General features: G+C 43.3%; 1 protein-coding gene across 2 annotated transcripts in view; it reads left to right on the top strand.

Moving 5' to 3' along the window:
• The window catches only part of VIPR1 (vasoactive intestinal peptide receptor 1), a 118,859-nt gene extending 101,408 nt beyond the window's left edge, over positions 1-17,451 (top strand). For both annotated transcript variants that reach the window (XM_074845834.1, XM_074845833.1), the window contains 4 exons: positions 2,386-2,477; positions 7,335-7,464; positions 8,837-8,878; positions 10,392-17,451. In XM_074845834.1, coding sequence (XP_074701935.1) covers positions 2,386-2,477; positions 7,335-7,464; positions 8,837-8,878; positions 10,392-10,583 — 456 coding nt within the window. In that variant the 3' untranslated portion in view covers positions 10,584-17,451. The remainder of the gene's footprint in view (positions 1-2,385; positions 2,478-7,334; positions 7,465-8,836; positions 8,879-10,391) is intronic.
• Positions 17,452-18,688: the final 1,237 nt, after the last annotated feature.

The following is an 18,688-nucleotide window of genomic DNA, read 5'->3' as shown; positions in this document are numbered from 1 at the left end:
TACAAAGAGGTTAGATTAATTCCCCCAGATTATAGCATCCAGTTCAAAGTTAGAATCCAGCTATGTGTTTTGAAAGTAAGTTCTTGAGAAGACTGGCTAATTTCCAGATAAATCAACAGAAGTTTTTGACTTCTTACTTCTCTGAATATGATCAGTTCTAACCACAGAAACCATGACACTTCTGAGGAACTCTGAATCCTTCCATCGTTGTTGAATATTACATGTTTCCACTGTCAGATATCAAGCCAGGACTTGAAATCAAATGAACTTGAGTTAAACTTAGCTTTGAGTTTTCTTAAATGAAGGCAAGTGTGTGGGAATGGAAGAAAAAGAATGCAACAGAAATCAAACCAAATATATCTCTTTTAAACGGAAATCTTTTCTTAGACATACATTCTTCTTATTCCACGTACATTATGACCTTTACAGAAAGACTTTTCTGTAGCATTTTTCATGCAGGGATTTCAGACTGAAACAGTTTGAATAATTACATCTTACTCTATTCACCTCACTGAAAAGAAATACAATACTTAGATGACACATCTCAAAATATTTATATCATCATATAAAGCTATAGATAGTATTTCCCTTTTCCAAGATAACCTTTTGGTAAAGAAATAGACTCTGTTCTCCTCAGATCAATGAGTCTGTATTTTCTTTTGGCCAATAAATTTCCTCATTGCCAAACAAAATTTACCCAGCAATTTCTGATTTTCCTTCTGTAGATATCATATAAATCTTGCACAAAGGAAGGGCATGATAACTGCTGTCTGTTGAACAACAGGTTTCTTCTAGGAGGAATGCAACATTTTCTCCATGTCCATAGGAATAAAGCATAGATCTCAATGGAAGGAAGAAATACATATATAAGATATATAAGATATTAAGCACTAGGAACAGATCCAGTGCCTTTGATTATACTCTAGGTTGAAAAATAAACAACTTCTCCAGTAGCCTGATAGCCATATCTTCTACCATGCAATGCTAAGACTATACTAAGTCTGTAAGTCATATTCCACCTGACTCATCACTGTCCTGTGTTCATGCTTGCTCTTGATCACTATGAGCCAACTGAGTATTTAACTGCTCCAGTCCTACCTTTAGTGCTGCAGCTTGTGAGCTATCAATGCTCATTAGAGTGATTAATCTAAATAATACTGGTTTGAACTGATAAATTTTACTTGCCACCAAGGCAGATGCAAATCGTTTTTATAAGCAAATAAATGTGAACAGAAACTATGATAAATGGCATGGGATAGATAAAAAGTGATTAAGAGATGCATCATAACCAAGAAATACAATTAATTTCCAATCACTTATAAGTTTTGAAAAAAGAGTGAGTGTCTAATTGAGAGATGTGCTTCAGTCTACTTTATTCACCTGTTGTTGAGATAAATGTAGAAATTGCTGGAGGAAATTTTAAAATCTGTTTTTGCAGGAAATCAGATTGGCTAGTTAACACAATCCCTTGCAGCTGTTGAGTCTAAAAACCAGAATCATTTGTGCATTCACTAACCATGAAAGGAGGTTGTGTGCCAAACTAAAACTAAACTAAGTCCACAGAAATCTGTCATCGCTTTTCTGTTGTACGTGTTGCATGACTAACAGCGTGATTCAATGGATAGCACCTTAAAAGCAGGTAGATTTGCATTCAACTCATGCCATCTACTACGTGCCTTTAGGAAATTGCCATTCCTATCTCTACACCTTTGCTATTAAATAAGGTTAACATTGCTTGAGTGTGTTGGTGGAGCACTTTGACATTTTTTGAGTGACAAGCACCATCTAAAATCTAGGTACTCCTCTCGTCTAACACCCTAGTAGAGAATGTTTTCTGCTGTGTCAGTGAGGTCTATCCCTTGTTATAAAAGGTCTCCAGCTTCTCTGCAGAGAAGACATGCCCAATAGCATTGAGTAGAGGCCTGCTTGAGTGGATACTGCTTTGTGTTTTGTTTTGGTTTCCCTGGCTCACTGCCTCAGTCTTTGACATACTCAGCAGCCGGTCCATGTCACCGTCTCCTGAGGGCTTTGACGTCCGTCGCTCTGCTAACTCCCAAGGCTCTTTTCCCACCCTGTCGTCGGCACTCCCCCACGCAGCAGGACGTCGTGCATAGCTGTGCTCTATGGGTTTGACATCATCATACTTGGGATGTATGACACAAAGTCCCAAGCAGGCTGATGTCAGGCCCAAGATGGCTGCCATCCTTTGTTGGTTTACTATGTGCTCCCAGAATGGGGTTCTCTGCTCATGGCTTTTTAACAGCTTGCTCCATGGCAAAAATATTGCAGTGAAAGGAATTCCCCTCTAATGATCAGCTCTTTCCACCGGAGAAGAATACTAATTCTTTATTTCTTTCTCTGTTTCCTTTCTCCCCAACCCAACAGGTGAACTTCATTCTCTTCATCTGCATCATCCGTATCTTAGTCCAAAAGTTGCATTCTCCAGATGTTGGACACAATGAAACCAGCCAATATTCGTAAGTCCCAGACTTTTTCACCTGTGTTGTATGATTTTTGGGAAACCTATTTGGCTACTAGTTCATTATTTCATCTGTCTGCACTGATCAGAATCAAGTATGTTAATTAAAGCTGATCAGACATCAGGAAATGGGGTATTTGCTTAAATGGCTGGACATGCTTTACATCAGTTTGAACAGACAGGTGAGAAGGCTTTCTCCTTTGATTAATGATGAAGAAGTGAGAGCAACAGTAATGATCATGAAACAAAATGGGATTTTTCTTTGTGTATTCAATATTTATTTGATTCTGAAGGCAGAGGGAGCCTGATAATAAAGAGTAGCTGTCCACAGTATACAAGCTTTTTTTTCTGAACTAGTTACCCTCAACTTCCTTGTTCAAAGAAGGAGAGATCTAGAAAATTAATACATTCAGCAGAATCTACGGCAAATTTTCCTCATCCTAAAGCAGACCGCTAAATTAGATTGGATTAATTCAATGCAGTTCTTTTCACTGTTGAGAAGTAGCACTGTCTTAGAAGTTTTGCTTGATGTAATGCTTTTATTCCAGAGATATGAGGCTGACCCTTAATGGGGATTTTTATAACGAACAACATGCAAATGCGATCAGAATCTCTCTCAGTGGCCAAGACTGGTCTTAGTTGCAGTATTCTAAGAGTACAAGAAATCTGCCTGTCTGCATGGGTTTATTCTGGCTTCAATGCAAATAAAATAAAAGCTCAGTCTCGCTTATTTTTGACTCTTGCCACTGTCCTGGCTCAGCACTTCAACTAGCTTAGATATTTATTAAATGATTTCTAGAAAAGAACAGAAAAGGAAAAAGTCCAGTGTCTACATGGTCACTGTTCTCAAATCTTCGTTGTCTTTGGAGGGAGTGGTGCATTTAGGTACCCTGAAGAATCTGAGCTCAGTTCATCCTTCTGCAAGATAAAAGACAATATCGATATGGTCCTTAAACACTGACCAGCCATGACTCTGAGTCTTTCTCTCTAGTGATGGTAAATTATGCATTTCATCTGCCTCAAGAGATTCTCAGATTTATGAAAGGAAATTTTAGTATTTGACCTTAACTTCTCCCTGCAGCAACCGAAGACAATTACCTCTTTTTCTGTCATCATAACACACCAACGTTACCAGACCCCTTCTATCACCTCCCTTTATATGTTTCCAATTGGGCATTGTAACTTTTTACCCCCAGGATTGCAACAGCTTTGGCCAGGTGCACAGATTAAATCAGCATATTGAAATATGTTCTAGTACTAAGCAGCAGCCTGGAGCAGTTGGCTCCCTTTCATCTCAGCAGAAGTGCTGCCAACACACATCGTAAGGGTTATGCCCAGATTACCTCAAAGGTCATGCTGAGCTTTGGGCTTAGGACTTTTTATTTAACATTTTCCAATGAAGCAGGAGCTGCCAGGAAAGCTGTCTTTGCCTTGTAAACAAACGTAAAACAACCACGCAGTAACATGGACTTCCCCCTATTGGCCTGACAAATGGGGAGGTACTGCTGAAGTACAAATAATCTTCACATCTGCAGTTCCTCACCTTCCTTCTCCACCTGGAAAAACATTTCAGTTCCATTAGGGCATGAATCAGTTGCTCACTTATAGGTGTCCAAGCCGTATAAGATGCTTTAAAACATTTGAGATACTTGCTGGACCTGGCACATAGGACCCAGGACCTATGGGAGACTTGTACCCTTATGCAGTGGCAGCTGGCCACCAGCCAGATTCTCTGGGGCATCTGGAAGTCTCCGTTGACTGTATTGACTGCAGTGAGACATGCGACACCACACTTTTCTACAGACATGAATATTAACTGTCCCAAATTGAAGGCTGCCCAGGGGAGTTCCCACCGAGGGGAGTTCTCAGTGTGGTCCTAAGTTTTTAATGGTTAGACAGCTATCTGTAGAGACATCTGGGGTCCAGACCCTTTTATAAATGCCATTAAGCATGTGATCTGCAGTTGTAGGTTCCTGGATTCTTTTATATATCATTCTCTTATTACCTGAAATGCTTCTGCTAGCTTCAGGGGTTTTGTCTGAAGGACCAAAGAGATCTTAGCAAAAAACTGCTGCTAATGATACGTATGGGTTGCTACTGCCAAATCTCAGATAAATATTTTAAACTAACAGCATCAGGGATCCCTCATTTGCATTTCTCCCTCCTTCTCTTGTTTATTTTATGTTATTTATTTTATAAAAAAATAACACATTGACAGTATTATTCAATTCCAACTGGTTTCAGTTTAGCTGCAGGCTGGAAGTTCAGGTGCACTGCTGACTCACTCATTAGTGCTACAGTGAACTGGGCGTTCATGTATTGAAAACTGTGAAAACAAGTCTCCCAAAACAGTTTTCTGGAAATGAGAGAGACATGTGCAAGAATGGGACAGCAATAGTTCAGACAAATAGAAGTTTTCTGTGACAGAAATCTTGAGTAAAATTCATGTCTTTCTATTCTGTACATGTTCATAGATCAATGTTATCATCCAAGTTTTCTGGGTAACTTTTCCGTTATGCGTTCAACGAGCATGACTAAAATGTTGGTTCACTCTTAGTCACTCCCAAGGAGAGAAGTAGGTTCAGTGCAGGCTGGTGAAGATGTGTTTTCCCTAAACCACCTGTCACCATGTGTGTCTGTCAGAGAGGGTAGGTGTAAGAAGTGCACCCTGTGGGAGCGTAAGTAATGAGTTTTTGGAGAAGCTGTGGCTTCCAGCAGGTAGCTTTAACCAGCTTTGGACAATCTCCCAAGCAGTTCTGCCTCCTGTACAGCCAGGCTTTAGCTTCCTGGGAGAAATTACACCATGACTGGGGAAGATGACTTTCCTCATTGCAATGTTTAGGGGGGGGGGTGTCTTTTAAATATCACAGGGCTAGACCATATGGCCCTTGCCTTGAAGTCAAACTGAGATCTAAAATGTCACTCAGTATTCTGGGGAAGCTCGGTGCTGGGAGCAAGAGACTAGTTTGAGGTGTTGTGCAAACTGGAGGAGGGGGCTCCTAATGTTTGGCGTTTATGCCCTCTTCATTGCCACAGCCCAGGCAGGAGGGAAAGTGCTATAACCAAGGCCCTGATTTTCTAATCAGTTAGAGGTTGCAAACACTGTCTCTGTTAATATGTTGCACAAAGGTGGCATCGCATCAATCTCCTCTCCTGTTCCTGAAAGACTGGGGACAGAGGAGAGATCTCTGCAAAGCCAATATTCATATTCCCTGAACTGTGATCTGCTTAGAAAATGAGTTGCTCTCTCATACGTCAGGAGCTGGGACAGTTAGGGCTGGGTCATGCTACTGTGAGTCACACTGGACAGAACTGCTTCTGAGAGCAAGGAATGTGGTACCCTGATGGTCACCAATGACATTGACCAATGGCAAAGCAAGACATCCAAGAAGACTCAGATTTTGGATCTATTCACTATAAGCAGGGATGTGCCTGCTAGTGTGGGATGTGGTAGGAAAGGCAAATTCCTGGAAAGTTTCTCAGCTTCCTGCATGCACTTGTTTTGCCTGGAATGAGTTGCACCCAGCTGTCTTTCAGCCAGCAGGTGTTCCCCAGAGAACCACAGCCTCCAACCACAGTCTTAATGTCAAGCTGTGTTTGGGCCAGGCCCCAGGAAAGCTAGAAAGGTCTGTTGGGAGTTACAGTGATGAACATCATCTGCTAAAGCTGGCACAGCAGCCTTCCCAGTGGGCTTATACAGATGGCAAATAAGCAAAGATGGTCTGAGGGGACTGAGCCTGATGAGACTTTGGGGATGAAGGCTTTGCAGATGGAAGAAAAGTATTTCCAACACCCCAGCCATAGCTTCAGTTCCTCCAGAAGCTTCTGGGAGAAAGGGACACAGGAGGATGTGAGTGACCAAGAGAGCTAAAACCCCCATAAGCATCCTTAGGCCCTTGATTTCATTTTATTTCTGTCAGGTATATTTTAATAATGATTATATTTAATAAATTATCAGCTCTTCCTAATTCAACCCCTGATTACCCAGCCTGATGCCATTAAGCACTAATACTGTTCATCCCCCTCCTTTGGAGACATTCATTGTGCACTAGCCTGTCATTATTCTGAGCTAAACATACCATTTCTCTCCCAGAAGCTGTAATTTTCAGAAATCCCAAGCAAACAAGGACAGTGCTAGATGATGATTTAGCTTGTGGAGATGAAGAAAGATCTCCGGTGGGAGGGGAAAAAGAGAGAAGGGAGAAAGAAATACCTCCATTGAAGTTATTAGGAGTAAAGATGTCACATTTTGTGTTGTCACTACATCTGAAATCACCAACCATCTGCAGTCCACGGGCCAAGGAAAAATAATCTAGGGCTGATCACTCTGCCTTAGCTGGAAGCACATATATATTTATATGAGAATGTTAATGAGGAGGAAAGTAAGCCTGTGGAAATGCTCCCAGCATGGACGTTGGTTAGTTTGAACTGCCTTCACGTGAGGGTCCACCTCCACATGTCATTGCATCCCAGCCCAGGTTGTCAGAGGGATCCTGGGGAGGTTAGGCTGTCAGGAGCTATCTCAACACCCTCCATTTCACTGTACCCCAGACACTTCTTCCCTCTGGGAGAGGGCAGCCTCATGATGCTGCCTCGCTCAAGGCTGCTGTTGAAAGGCTCAATGTTCCCAGGACATCAGGGTAAGCGACCTATACCACATCTCCTAAGGGCAAGCAAAGTCTTGTAACATGCATGATATAGGCTACACCATCATGATCCAGGTAATCAGCAAATATATACTGCAGCAAATTAAAGTTTTGGGGTTGCATAGGGCTCAGATGCAGGATTTCTCATCAGCCAACCCTTTAGCTCGTCTTCCCTCTCCCCTTATGACTCATGTTTGTCTTTCCAACAGGAGGCTGGCCAAGTCCACCTTGCTGCTGATCCCTCTCTTTGGCATTCACTACATCATGTTTGCTTTCTTCCCTGACAATTTCAAAGCGGAAGTTAAACTGGTCTTTGAGCTCGTGGTTGGGTCGTTCCAGGTAAGCCACGTTTTGGTCCACCAGTCAGTCACCAGGTCTGTCTGCAGGGAGAAGTATAACAAGCTTGACAAGGGAAAAAGCAAACATGTGAGCTGGGATTTCCCATACATGCCCAATTCTGCTTTTATACCTTTGGGGAAAAAGCTCTTCACTCCATCTTGGCCAGGATGGAAGATAATTTTGTATTTTGCCTCCTGGAATTCCAGAAGAAGATTCTCTCTCCTCATTTTAGGCACTTGAAAAGAAAATGTACCTCTGTAAGTTAGTCACCCTAGGTTTTTTTGTACTAAAGGGGGAAAAATGAGCACCTCAGTTCACTTTATATATTATTGACATGGTCTGAGATGAGATAAATGACCTTGGAGAGGAGTGTCTTTCTGGCCATTAACAGGTGCCTAGTCTGTCTTCAACCAGTTGACTTGCATGAACTTTCTCCTCTGTTAATAAGCCAAGTCCTGCCTGTAGATCCTGCGTAGGAGACAGGTTCCCCATGAGAATGGATAATGGGGCTGTCCTCCGCATTAATCTTTAGGAAGCCCTGATGAAGTTTGCTTCTTAGACTCTCCCACATGCTTCACTTCAGTCAGTTCCAGTGATGGGCTGTTAACCCTGGCCCTGCTGTTGCATGAAAAGAAGCATTTATTTATGTATTTCGTCCCACTGCATCCATCTATTTATCAGCTCTAGCCACTTTGTGTCCTCACAGCCAGCAAGCAGGATCTGTCTGTCACCATGTACCACACATGTGTCAGTGGCATGCTTTGTTCAGTGGTGAATGAGTTAACATCCCTATCTACATCATCATCACTTCACATCTGGCATCTCTCCTTTGAGAGATAAATGGATCTACATTCACTCCTTGTCTTCAGTGTTTGCAACCATAAGTGCTAGACAGAAGTTTGTTGGGTTTTTTTTAGTGGAAGCTGAGATTCTCAAAAATGAGGTGTCACTGCAGGGGAGATAGGAAAAGAACAGTTTAGCCCCATACCATGTCTAAGATCTTTCTGAACTTGATGATGTGCTAGTGAGCATGTTTAGATTTCTCCAGTTTCAGCTGACAAGATCAAGCAGGAGAGTTGGGTCTAGTATCCCATCCAGTTGCCTTTAATGCTTCTGTTCGAATGACCAAGTGCCCCTTAGAGCTGAGCTGACTCCTGATGGCTTTAACCACCAGTCTGGAGCAATCGCTGAACTCACACCAATGCATCTGCTGCAAAATACCTTAACCAATCTTCCCCTACTCCTTTTATAGGGAAAATGCAATCAAGTGGTTTCTAAGGGGCACCTTAGCAGTTCTCCAGCAGTGTGCCCTTTCTCCGAGACTGCAGTGAGTTTGAGAGGTGCTAAAAGCCTGTTCTGTACTTTCCCCTAGGGATTTGTGGTGGCTGTTCTGTACTGCTTTCTCAATGGGGAGGTAAGATCAACAGTATTCTTTGGTTAATGTTTGCAGCTAAGGCGAATTGAATGTTTGTGGAGAGTGGATTGAGAAACGTCCCATTCCTGATGTTACCATACTGGGGGGAAGCATCCAGGTCAAATCGCTCACTCCAGAAAAACAACTCAACTGTTTGCCTGACAGCTTCCAGCACAATTAATAAAGATGTTAGGACTTTGTGTGCACTGTAGTATTGCTGCTGCTGAGTCTCTCCTTTACTCATGAGACAGCATCAGCAGAACTCCCATATGATCTTGCATAAAACCTGATCCAAAAGGACCACCTTCAGCAGGGTAAAGCCCATCTTCTAAGCCCTACTCATGCTTAGCTCCTCAATGAATCCTCCACAGAATCAGGCCCACTGCCAAGATGGAGGCTTGTTAGTGCAGTGATATTTTTGTACCATGCTCCATCTGCCCATAACAAATTCAGCAGAGACTGATTAAATCCATATCGTGAAGGCTACCAAGTAGGGGTGAGCAGCTAAAATCTTGGATCTGCTGTCAGCTGGAGCACTTTCAGCTCAATAAAGTGACCACAGACAAGAAAGAAGCAGCTGTGATCTGGGTTTGTGTTCCAGCTTCCTAGTCCAGAATCACAGTTTGCTCTCTTACAGCTCTGATGCTGCTTTCAGCCATGCTGACGCCATGTGTGCCATCATGCAATGGCATGTGGGGAAGATAGCCCAGCTCCAGCAGAGACCTTTGCCAATAGGCCTGCGTGAAGCAGGGCAGTACCACACAAACTTATTAATGATCCAAAACCAATATAGGTATAGACATGACTTCTTAGACATAGACCAGTGCCAGGTGAACTTGTTTCTGCCTTACAGACATTGATCTTGCCTTTCCCACATTTCCAGTCCTGGGGTTTGCATCCTGGTATTGTACTGTCCCTGTGCTTACTGATCCCAGAGACCCTCACACACAGCTGTTTTGTCTAAATCATACTGTTTTCTAAAAATTTGGACTGGAAGGCTGCAGGAGGGGACAGGGATGGTGGCCAGATTTGTTCATGGTTTGAATCTGGACAGTGTAAACCAGATGATGTCTGTAAACTCCCTGAGCAGGAACAAGTAGCTTCTATCAAAAAAGCACAGCTGTATTGACAGCTTTACAAACAAGCTATAGTTAAATCATTTGTATTTGGACAAAAACAGGGCAGTGAAAAAAAAATCTTAATTATACTCACACAATGTAGAATATATTGCCATTGAAGTTAAGTAGTCTGCCACCTTCACGGTATCAGATAAGAAATTCCCTGTGCTCACCTTTCTGCTGGAGCTCAGGGATTTCTGTTCTAGTAGTTTACTGTCTGGAGTGTCACCTCTCTTCTGTGTGGTTTAAAGATCTGGCCAGGTTGAGTTTAATGACGTTTATAAAATAATTCTTGGGCCCTTGATAGGTGGGTCGCCCATGGCTGCTCACACAATCAAATCAGAGCAATAGAAAATGTTCCCCTCTGCTGACTTGCTTGTCTTTCCACCGCCTAGGTCCAGGCTGAGCTCAAGCGAAAGTGGCGGAGGTGGCATCTGGAGCGGTTCCTGGGCTCGGACATGAAGTATCATCACCCTTCCTTAGGCAGCAACGGCACCAACTTCAGTACCCAGATCTCCATGCTGACCAAGTGCTCACCAAAGACACGCCGGTGCTCTGGCTTCCAGGCTGAATTCTCTCTGGTGTGATGGGGAGAGGCTCTCCAAGCACTGAGCATCCAAGAGAGAAACCGAGAGACAGAAGGATCCCCAGGAATCAGTGATATGATGACAATTCCTTGTGAAATGACATGCTCTGCATGAGCCAACAGAGGACACAAAACTGGAAAAGCCACTGGCATCCAGAACAAGATCAGACAAGCCAAGAAGCAGAGAAATACTTTTCCTCTCCCTCTTTTCAGAGCTTTCACTCTTAAGTTTCAAACCCTCAGGGGTTGGTAACTATGCGTAAAGGTCCCAGTCACTTGAGGAGAGCCTGGGAGATCCTGATGTGTCATAAATAATGAAATATGGGGGGTAAAGGAGGGGAGATCCTGAGTCCTTGGTGGCTTTACCAGAACCAGCATCTCTGAAACAGATAAACTGCACTTTTTAAAGAAATGAGCCAGTAAAGGAAAGGGGAAGGCAAGAAGCAGGAAAAAAAAAAAAAAAGCCAAACATATGAATGTGCCAAAAGTCACATGGATAAGAGGTTGTGATAAGGCACCGAAGACAGAGTCGGGGACACGGGGAGAAAGGACAGGAGGAACATGAACAGAAAGGGGAGAGGCCAGCACATGGCCCCTGCCTCTGTGTTTTACAGGTGTGAAGATGAAGCCGCAGCACCAGGAAAGCCTCTTGGAGGATGCCCCACTGCTGCAGTGTGTTCTGCTAATTGCCCACCATCCTTGTTAGCAAAAGCTTTCCAAGCTTCCTTGGGTGCCCTCTGGAAAAGCAGGTGGCTGAGAAGGAACAGTGTGGATGCCCTTCTCTGCGCTATGATCATGACATTGTGTTTTGTTTTGTTGTTTTCAATGAGCAGGAAACTCAATTTGCATGTATGAAAATCAGGTACAGATGCCAAAAGCAGAGCCCGGCTATGTTTTTCATTCTTTTTAAGGTTGCCCATAGATCTCGGTGCATTAACACACCCGGGATCATTAGGGATCGGGGGAAAACAATTGGTCTGTAATTCATTTGCACTTGCTTAGCACACACTGCCAGGAAAGGGAGATGTAGAATCCTGTAATCCTTAATTGAATCAGACCTGCCATAAGGAGCCACTCTCGAGAGGAAAAAATTAGCATCACAGCAGCAAGCAAAGTTGCTGTCATCAGAACAAGGTTGTCTAAGCATGGTAACTGGCACCCCAGGAGTCAGGAAGGAGTGAATGAGCTATTAAATTGATTTCTTCTTCAGCTTTTGTGGGGAGCTTTCATCCTACGATGAAAGCATTGTTAGATCTTTAAGGTGTGTGTGTGTATTTTACCTCTTTTCTGAAGGTCTATTTGTTTTCATATAGGGGCAATCCCTATTTGAAGAACACACATGGATCCTGTTAAAACCAAGGGAATAGTTATTTTCTTCTTTTCTTGGTGGAGGGGTGAAGGAGAGGGGTGAAACCAAATCCTGCTCACACATGCCAGGCTGGCAGCTGCAGGGCATCACATGCAGCTCATGCTCCCAGACACAACATTTGAGACAATCCCCGCAATCCCAAACTCAGTCAGAAGATAGACAACACAAGGTGTGGATGCTTGTGTTTTTGTCACACCCAACCATGTCAAATGGGGTTGCCTAAATTTTACACTGGGGGTGAGAAATCCCTGCCCAACCCATGTGTACACTTAACAATTGGGCTGCTGTCATCCTACTATAACATGTCCTTGTGAAGGAGAGTCTGGGTCACCAGTGCATGTACGTAGAAAGGAAGGTGGACTTCTCTTTCAGAGTTCAGAGATCTCAATTTATCCACCAGGTACTAACAGCATCTAGACTTCTTTTTCTTCATAATGAAATGTAGTTCATCTTTAGTTTGGTGGGTTTGGGGTTTGTTTTGCTTGCTTGTTTGCTTGCCTTAATCATCTGTGATTCACTGCCAACAAACCACACTGAGCCCAGAAGGAGAGTTGCAGATCTGGACATCCAGTTCCTTTCTCAGTTCTGAGAGGGCGGTTGTTCCATGCACCCAGAGCTATACCTATTATCATCTGAGCTCGATGCTTCCACAGTATTTCTTCACATGTGGGACTGAGAACAGCGTAGAAGACTGAAGTCAGTGAAGAGTATTGGATACTCTGATATAACTGCCATGAAGGGTAGACATGCAGCCATGAGTGAGCTAGCTCGTATGCTGTCACAGTGAAGCCATGGCTATCCAGCCTGCGAAACCTAAGAGGATAGGTAGGTATTGTGAAGATAGTCATAATCAGCTCCGTGATCCTGGAATTAAACTGCTGATGAGACCCCAGACTAGACAGGTGCAAGCCATCTTTGTTATGGCTACATTACACATAAACCATATCGTTGGCAGTTAGAATTCAACACTGACGTGCCATATGAGCATCAAAATCCTCTCTTAGCATCTCTCTAATTCCCAAAATCCATAGAAACCAAGAGGATGCTTAAAATTTCCCCATGTTGCTTGCACTTCAGCCCTTATGCCCCGATACCCCAGGAACAAGGTCCCCATTGAAATCTCCATGAGGTTCTTAGAGGCAAGGGCCCTCTTTGTGTTTGGTGCTGGTGCTGCTCTGGTGAGTGCTTTCAGATCTGGATTAGGACTCACACAGAGGTACTGGAGAAGTCCCACCAGTACCACCAATTCTTCTCCTATGCCAGATTCAAAGCAAGGATTTGTGACCTAGCTCTGCATTTCACCAGGTGAATGGCTAGCTGCAAGGGAGTCCAGAAGAAGCAAGGGAAAGCTCTCTCAGTTTCCAGGTTGTTTCACTTGGTGTAAAATGCTTCCTCTCAGTACAGTTTGGAAGCAACATCAGTCTAGGAAAGGTTTGATTCATCAGACTGCAAAGTCATTCACCCTCTTTATCTATCATGGTAGCTATTTATGTCCAACCAAATTGGTGGGCTGCAGAGGAGCGCTGAGGTACCTAAGGTGTGAACTTAAATCCCAGGTCCCAGACAAGCAAAGGAGGAGTTTGAGCACAGAGCTGTTGAGCACAAGTGAAACACCATTGCCAACAACCTCCTTTATGAGATGTGAGGGAAACCCTTACCATCTGTTTTAGGCAGCTTTGTTGGGGTAGAAGATCCATGTCTGTGAGCCATGAGCAGTGAGAAACCCTGTGCATTTTCACTCTGTTGTTCTTCACCTTCTTTTTCCTCGCCCTGTGCTTGTAACTCTATTTGCAAGATGGACCTTCTGCTTTGTATTTACAGCATCTTTTCCATTTCAGCCCTGTGCTGACCTGTGCCAGCATTAACCGTATGCCAAAGGCAGCAGGAATGGGCTTGCCTTTTAGAGACATGACAGGGAAAAATTCAGCTGGTTATTTACTGATGCCACAGGGCCTTCTGCAGCCCTTGAGATGCGCCACCAGACTATTCCACATGGGAGCCTGACGATAGGATGTGACTTAAACTGAGGGGCTCCTTCATAAAACATTGACTACATTAACATGCCAGGAACAGTGCCCCAGGCAACCTACTTGCAATTATTTCATCACAGAACTGGCAGCCACACTGCCATTATGCTGTCAAGGGTGTTTGAGAGATTAAGTGAATGTGCTGAATATACCTGCAGTGACAGGCATGGCAGTATTAATGATGCAGGCAGTGCAGAGCTGCCAGCCCAGCTGCATTGGACTCATATCTTAGGAGAACAGGGGGATCAGTGGTGAAATCAGAGCTTTTCACTCTGGGGGTATAAGCAATCAAGTGAATGATGACATTCGGATCAGGCCCTTGTTTAAGAGGCTTAGTGCAGGAATTTGACCCAATAACGGCCTCCTCTACTCTGTTTGTCATGCAACTCATCAATAAAATGGAGTTTAAGGACTGCACCACAACCCCAAACAACAACCCAGACTGAGTTGTCCTGAACCCGTGCTGAATACACGATGCAGCGCTCAGGGCCGCTGCTGTTGCTCACAGAGCATCAGTCTGACCCCCTTAACCCTTCTTTAAGACAGGAATTACTCCGGTGAAGGCAGCTGTGTTAATTTTCTGCAACATAAGATCAAAGGTCATACCTAGGTGTGTTAGGCTTTTAGATATGTTTGAGGATCATGAATTTAGATTCCCAAACTCTATACAGAAATCAGGCCAAAATCTGATCCTGCTTGCACCAATCTTCAGTGACTTCTGGATTGCACCAGTGTGAAACTGGAATTTGCCTTTAGAATAATTCCTTTGTCTTCAGCCTGGAACTGTTTACTCCCTGTTTTATACCAGCGAGACACCAAACCCCTCCTGTTAATAACTCTATATTTCAGTGATTAAACTGTTAAACAATTAAGTATGGAACAATTAAAATATAAAAATTAAATTACTTTCTGAAGGTCTAGAGGTACAAGGTTCAATACAAACATTAGACTATAGATATTTCTATTCAGTTGGGACCTATATGGCTCGGTGGCCCTCTCATAAGCAGCAAGAAATGAGAATATGACCACGTTTAGGGTTTTAAAAGGAGCAGTAATGAAATTCTAGGCTGTTGAAGAATTTCAGGGCATTAACTTGCAACTAGTTTTTAAAATCAGAGGTATATATGCAGCAGCATTGTTACTGTAGGTATGGAGTAAAAAAGGGATCCCAAAAAAGCCCAGAAGAGAAAACATCTGAATTGGTAGTTTAGTTTAGTTTAGTTTAGTTTAGTTTAGTTTAGTTTATTGCCTAGGAAGGAGTTATATTTTTCTCAAGGAAGGTGTTACTGGACAACAAATGTTTTGTGCATTAACTAATCAGCAGATTTACTTCTTTCTCAACATCCCACTTGATTGCCATTCAGCTCAGAAGCAATGAGGCAGGGTGGTGTCTGTGTCACAGGGCCATGCGAGCAAAGGATTTAAAACCAAATCTCTGCTCCAATCTGATAGAAGTACTTTCAAAGTGAGATGCACCTGCTGATTAATGAAAGACTGCCAGTGTTTTTTAAAAAGCAAAATGAAGTTCCAAAGAAAGCTCAGGAGTGAATATCACTTGTCATGGCAGGGATTAAAGGGGTTTGGTGCGATTATTTTGTCTCCATTCCTTCCACCTTCACCACAGTGTTTAAATAAGGCAAAACTCACTGGGCTTCTGCAGAAAATATGAAATATTTGCAGACTAAAAGGGAACTTGTAAATGCCAGTATGTGTCTTTGTGAAGCTTATTTTATTCTGTCTGCACAAGTTTAACTTGGTTTGGTAAATGGTCTATGGAAATACAGAACTTTACAGAAGGGGTTGTTGGGCATTGGAATGGGCTGCCCAGGGAGGTGGTGGAGTCCCCATCCCTGGAGGTGTTTAAGAGTCGGGTCGACATGGCGCTGAGGGATCTGGTGTAGTTGGAAACTGCCAATGCTAGGTTAAAGGTTGGACTAGATGATCTTCAAGGTCCTTTCCAACCGAGATGATTCTGTGATTCTGTGAAATCCATGTGGTATCAGAAGCAAGGAGACTGAGAAACAGTGATTCTTCTCTGGAAGGTGAATCTAGGTGTAACACCAAAACCCATGTAAAACATGCTTCCTCCCTGCTGTGTCCCAGCCTCTCTGCTTCCAGGTGGGGCATTTAGCTGAAGAAAGGATCTTGACTGGGGTGTTGACACAGCCCTGTACTTCCTCCTGAGCCATCTCTGCACCAATGAATGTGCCAAACTCTTGGTGACAAGAACTGCAGTCCTGAGCTCCCTGTCTCGCAGTGCAACTCTGCACTTGTCACACCCCAATGCTTATGGTGGCGAGGACCATAATGCTTGTAGATGACCCTTCAAGAGCAGGAGGGCAAGCTCTTGGCCTCATATGTACCCATATCAATCTGGAATGACTCTGCTGGTAGCATTCTGGAGCTAAACTGATGTAATAGAGAAAAGAATTAAGTCCCAGACTGGTACATGGAGTCAGATATCCCAAAATCCAGAACACATGGATTTCAATCCACTTTCTTTTAGTCAGTCAGCTTTTCACCCTGTCTCCAAACCCCGTATTTGCTGATGAGGTATATTACAGTGACTGATCTTGTTATTTCCCCTGGAGACCTGTACAGTTATAAACTGGCTTTTAGGAATTAGAAATTTCCTGGGCCTACCGACCAACTCTTCCACCTCCTACTGTCTGAACATCCTAACTCCTTGTCTGCTCGCATGGTGTCGTGCTATACACTGAAGAGCCCTGGATTCGAAACCCTGGTTATTTCTAGCATACTGTGAAATCACAGGGAAGAAGACAAACATTGGGACTGGAAACTACGTAACAGGTCTGTAAGGGAAATAATGCCCATTTGGGTTCTGAGGGCCAGGCCTTTGGGACACATAAATGGGCATCAGCAGAGCACTAGTGTTTTATACCCAGGTTTGGTGGATATTGTAAATTTGTACGTAGAGAAAATCTGAATAGCACATTTAAAAATATAAACAAAAACCATTTTTGATACTCTGATGATCATAAATTAAGTTTGAAAAGACACTTTTGAATTTAAAAGTGCATTTTTCAGACTCTGTTTCAAACACCTCAAGCTGGTCAGTAGCTGGTGCCAACTGACTCTTTTCTTACTCAAACTGTAAGCACCTCTGCTCTGCCCTCCTGTAAATAGGCTTGGACAGCAAAGAGTGATGAAAACTGGCTGTGAACAGAGAATTATTGTCTCTGTGGACTTTGATGTACCTAGGTGCTTGTGATGTATTCTTCATGCCAGTGAGAACAGGCCTGCTTGCTCAGCACAGGTGAAGTCTCCATCTTGTTTCATGGCCTTTTTCCTGATGTTATTTATTTTGTTCTGACTCTGTACATATACAATGAATTGGCTATTTTTTTTCCTTTGTATTTGGTTCATCTCCTTGCATCAGAGGAGGTTCTTCTCTGTGGTTGACACTGCTGAAAACAAGCAATAAAACCATCGTGAAGACATTGTGTCTAAAATGTTCCACCTGATATTTTGTTTTTCTCAGTCCTGAAGCAGACACAGACAGAGAAGGAAAGGCTAAGTAGGAGGTAGTGAGCTGGTAAGGTGGCTGCATTGTTAGGCATAAGGATCTCACACTTTGTAAGGCTAGCCAGATAGACCAAATCACTCTCAAAATGGGAGACCTTCTTTGAGAACATCTGTGCCAACAGAAGAATCAGTACGAGCCCCAAAACCACCACAATGAAGGCAACATTAATGCATGAGGTAGGTGGCTTGATGCAATGTCTTTTGGAGGCAGGACTCATGCATGGAGGTAATAATCATGCAATTTCAAACACACTGTGGTTCTTTTGCCACTATCAAGAGATGTTAGATGATTCCTGTATTTGTAGGTACGTACACCCATGCACACACATACCGGTGTATTGATTGTTACAAGTATAGGGTTGGATGCTGGAATGTCCTCCAACTGTCTTACTATACTGTGCTGTTCAAATTCATCCCCATGAGAATCGCTCCAGTACCCTGGATGGACAGACCAAAGCTAAAGTCTGTCTTTTACATCACAGACTGTAGCAGTTCATAACCACCCTCCAAGAATATAAAAACCCCAAAATATGTGAAAAAACATGTTTGTTCTCATTCCCTTCAGGACTGAATACACTCAGACTGCCAGTCATGCAGGCCACGTGGTAGGAGAACCTGTGAGCAGCTTTTCGAGAGCAGACACGATGGGTACGTTTCACCTGCAGAAATCCCACACTGCTGCAAGAAACCAAAATGCTTTACCAATGAGATGCATAGGAGAGCTGCCATCCAGGGCTCTCTGCAACACTTGGCATATATAATGACCAAGGGCATCTTTACAGTGCACTTTCCAGCTCAAGGTGGTGGTTTGATTTGGACTTGTCACAGCCAGATGATTCCACACCACTGGTAAATTCATAATCTGAGCATCGTGAGAACATCCTGCCTGCAGCTCTTACAACTAGACCCTCAACACATCCGCCTCAGTACTGTACATGCACACCGTCGCTGTACATCCCATATTACATCTGACTGTAGCAGTAATTATGCGAGTGGGTAATTAACAACTTGCAGGTGTAATAGGAAACACAACACCTGGGTCTGGGGTTAAGCATCCTGCTGCTTAGTTGTTACTTTAATTTGCTTTTGGGACATAGGTTAAGTTAGTCCTCTGAATGTGTTGTTTATCCACCTCAAAAGGAATGCCTTGATTTTTGGAAATGC

The sequence above is a fragment of the Strix aluco genome, chromosome 1 (assembly GCF_031877795.1).
Source record: "Strix aluco isolate bStrAlu1 chromosome 1, bStrAlu1.hap1, whole genome shotgun sequence".
Taxonomy (NCBI): domain Eukaryota; kingdom Metazoa; phylum Chordata; class Aves; order Strigiformes; family Strigidae; genus Strix; species Strix aluco.
This window is presented reverse-complemented; position numbering and strand designations above follow the sequence as displayed.